The 2,142-nt window shown below is 33.6% G+C and overlaps 1 protein-coding gene across 1 annotated transcript in view; it reads left to right on the forward strand.

Moving 5' to 3' along the window:
• LOAG_16716 (lipid depleted protein 3) overlaps positions 1–2,067 on the forward strand; it is a gene marked incomplete at its 5' end in the record, with an annotated part of 28,878 nt that extends 26,811 nt beyond the window's left edge. The window contains 5 exons of the mRNA XM_020449365.1: positions 330–475; positions 608–686; positions 752–862; positions 1,221–1,364; positions 1,858–2,067. Of these exons, the coding sequence (XP_020307137.1) occupies positions 330–475; positions 608–686; positions 752–862; positions 1,221–1,364; positions 1,858–1,992 (615 nt within the window). The 3' untranslated portion in view covers positions 1,993–2,067. The remainder of the gene's footprint in view (positions 1–329; positions 476–607; positions 687–751; positions 863–1,220; positions 1,365–1,857) is intronic.
• Positions 2,068–2,142: the final 75 nt, after the last annotated feature.

Below are 2,142 nucleotides of genomic sequence, written 5' to 3' on the forward strand. Positions count from 1 at the left end.
AAGTGCAGAGATAGATGTGCTCATTATGTTCATTGTTTTCATGACATTTTAACATGAAATTTCAATCTTAGCGCTGGCGGAATAGTTATCAGCTGGTGTTACCTTGCTAGTGTTATGATAAGAAATGCACGACAAGTTTGACAAAGTATTATGATATAAATAAATTTACTTCGTACGAACTGGTGGTGCATTCCATTGAAATCTTGTTTAAATTTTTTTACTTCCTTGGTTGATTTAATTTTCATTTATTACATATGCAACTTCAGTTTACCTTACTACACTTTGTTGGTAGAATTAGTTTTTAACAATGTTTGTAAATTACATTGCAGCAAAGTAGGGGAAGTATGGTACGACAAATGAGCTCAGTATTGGCATGCCTTCATCATGTTATTGGTGATGTACTTATGCGGCTGAAATACATTCCTTCAAATTTGAATCAGCCAGCTACACATCATTCTGTACTTCAGTTATTTCAGTAAGATGAAACATTTGACTCCACTTATGTCTTATATCTACTGGTTTATATGAACTGCATTTTGTATAACTGCGAGAGAATACTTCATATTTCCTTTAAAAATAGCAGGAAAGGACTTATAAAAATTTGCAGATTCCCTGCACTGGATGCCGTCTTGTCGACGTTGCAGAAACAAGGGATAGAAGTTGATGAAGAGCCTCTCGTACCTGAAGTTTGTCATTATATATATAGCTACTACAAACTGTTCCTCGACATAAGTTTGTGTATTTTTTGCAGGTACATAGTTCTTTCATTTGTGAATTCCATGATTCAGTGAATGTTCAAACGGACTTCAGCGCACAAGTCAGTTTTTTGCCCGAGCTGATCAATACATACATGAAAACAAAGGTGTTTTATCGTTCATGATTTTGAATTTATTTTATCGGTTACACAAGTTTGGATACTTTTGATTTTACTCTATCTATATTAATGGTTCCCAAACTTTTCTTGGCCAGGATCACTTTGGCTTTTTATTTGTAGCAGAGACCACAAAGTTCAGAAATAATACTGTTAATTTAAAAATATAATTTAATCAAAACTTTTAACACACCAGTCATACTTGGGGTAACATTATAATACAAAAATAAGGAACATAATTTTTAAAGCCTTTGTAGATATATTTTAGTTCTCGCATTCACCGGTCGGGAACCACTACTCTGCATGGTGGCGTATTTTACTATCATAAGTAAGGCTGAACAATTTTAAGACAGAAGAAGAAAAAGCTGTTGATGTAAATCGTGATTTCCGTCGATTCATCTGTGAACGATGGGTGGTAGATCCGAAAATTTGCTTCATTGATCGTTTTAAGTGGAATCCTCCTGTTATCGATGAAATCTTGCGTAAACTGCAGGTGATTTTCGTTATCCATATTATTTGACATTCATGATGAGACTTCTCTCACTGAATTAAAATACTGAACGTGTACCACAAAATTTACTCATCAAGACGATGAGATGGGAGCACTGATTTTTTCTGGACTTGTTATAAGATTTGCTTTCATTTAAGTAAGCATTTTTCTTCAGTAATTAGATTTCAAGAATAATAACTGGCTTTAATTAATTGTCTGTTATAGAGATAATTGATGTAAAGAAATAATTAAATGTACAGTCACTAAGCAGCGGCAGCGCTGTAAAAGTCGCCTATGTTACAGTGTGTAAATGGAGGCGGTCCTCTAGAGAAAATTAGAATCTCTTTCAGAGGAACACAACAACGCTTAGTTTGACGGAAAGAATTGAAAAAATAAGTTGGAGAAGAATTAAATATGCATACACAACGCATCTACAAATTTATTTACTGGAAATCTTTGCTAAAAATTCATACGTCTAAGTTTTGATGTTTTTCAGATTTTTGACCATCGAACAACGATACCGAAAGCATTACAGCGTGGACTTCTTGATCCATGTGATGCTTTTTTAGCTCAAATTGAATCATTTATTTTGCTGATTGCTAGCAAGTCATCTAAAAGAACACCTTATTAAAGACTGCTTTTCAACGGTTTTGGAAGCGTTATGACATTTTATAGGTTTTAATTTATTGTAATTGGATGGTTGGGGGATATTTTTAAAAAACAAAGTATGTTCAAAATTGTTTACCTATCTATCGATCGATTGATCTATCTCTCTCTCTCT

Source organism: Loa loa (assembly GCF_000183805.2).
Source record: "Loa loa unplaced genomic scaffold supercont3.14, whole genome shotgun sequence".
Classification (NCBI taxonomy): domain Eukaryota; kingdom Metazoa; phylum Nematoda; class Chromadorea; order Rhabditida; family Onchocercidae; genus Loa; species Loa loa.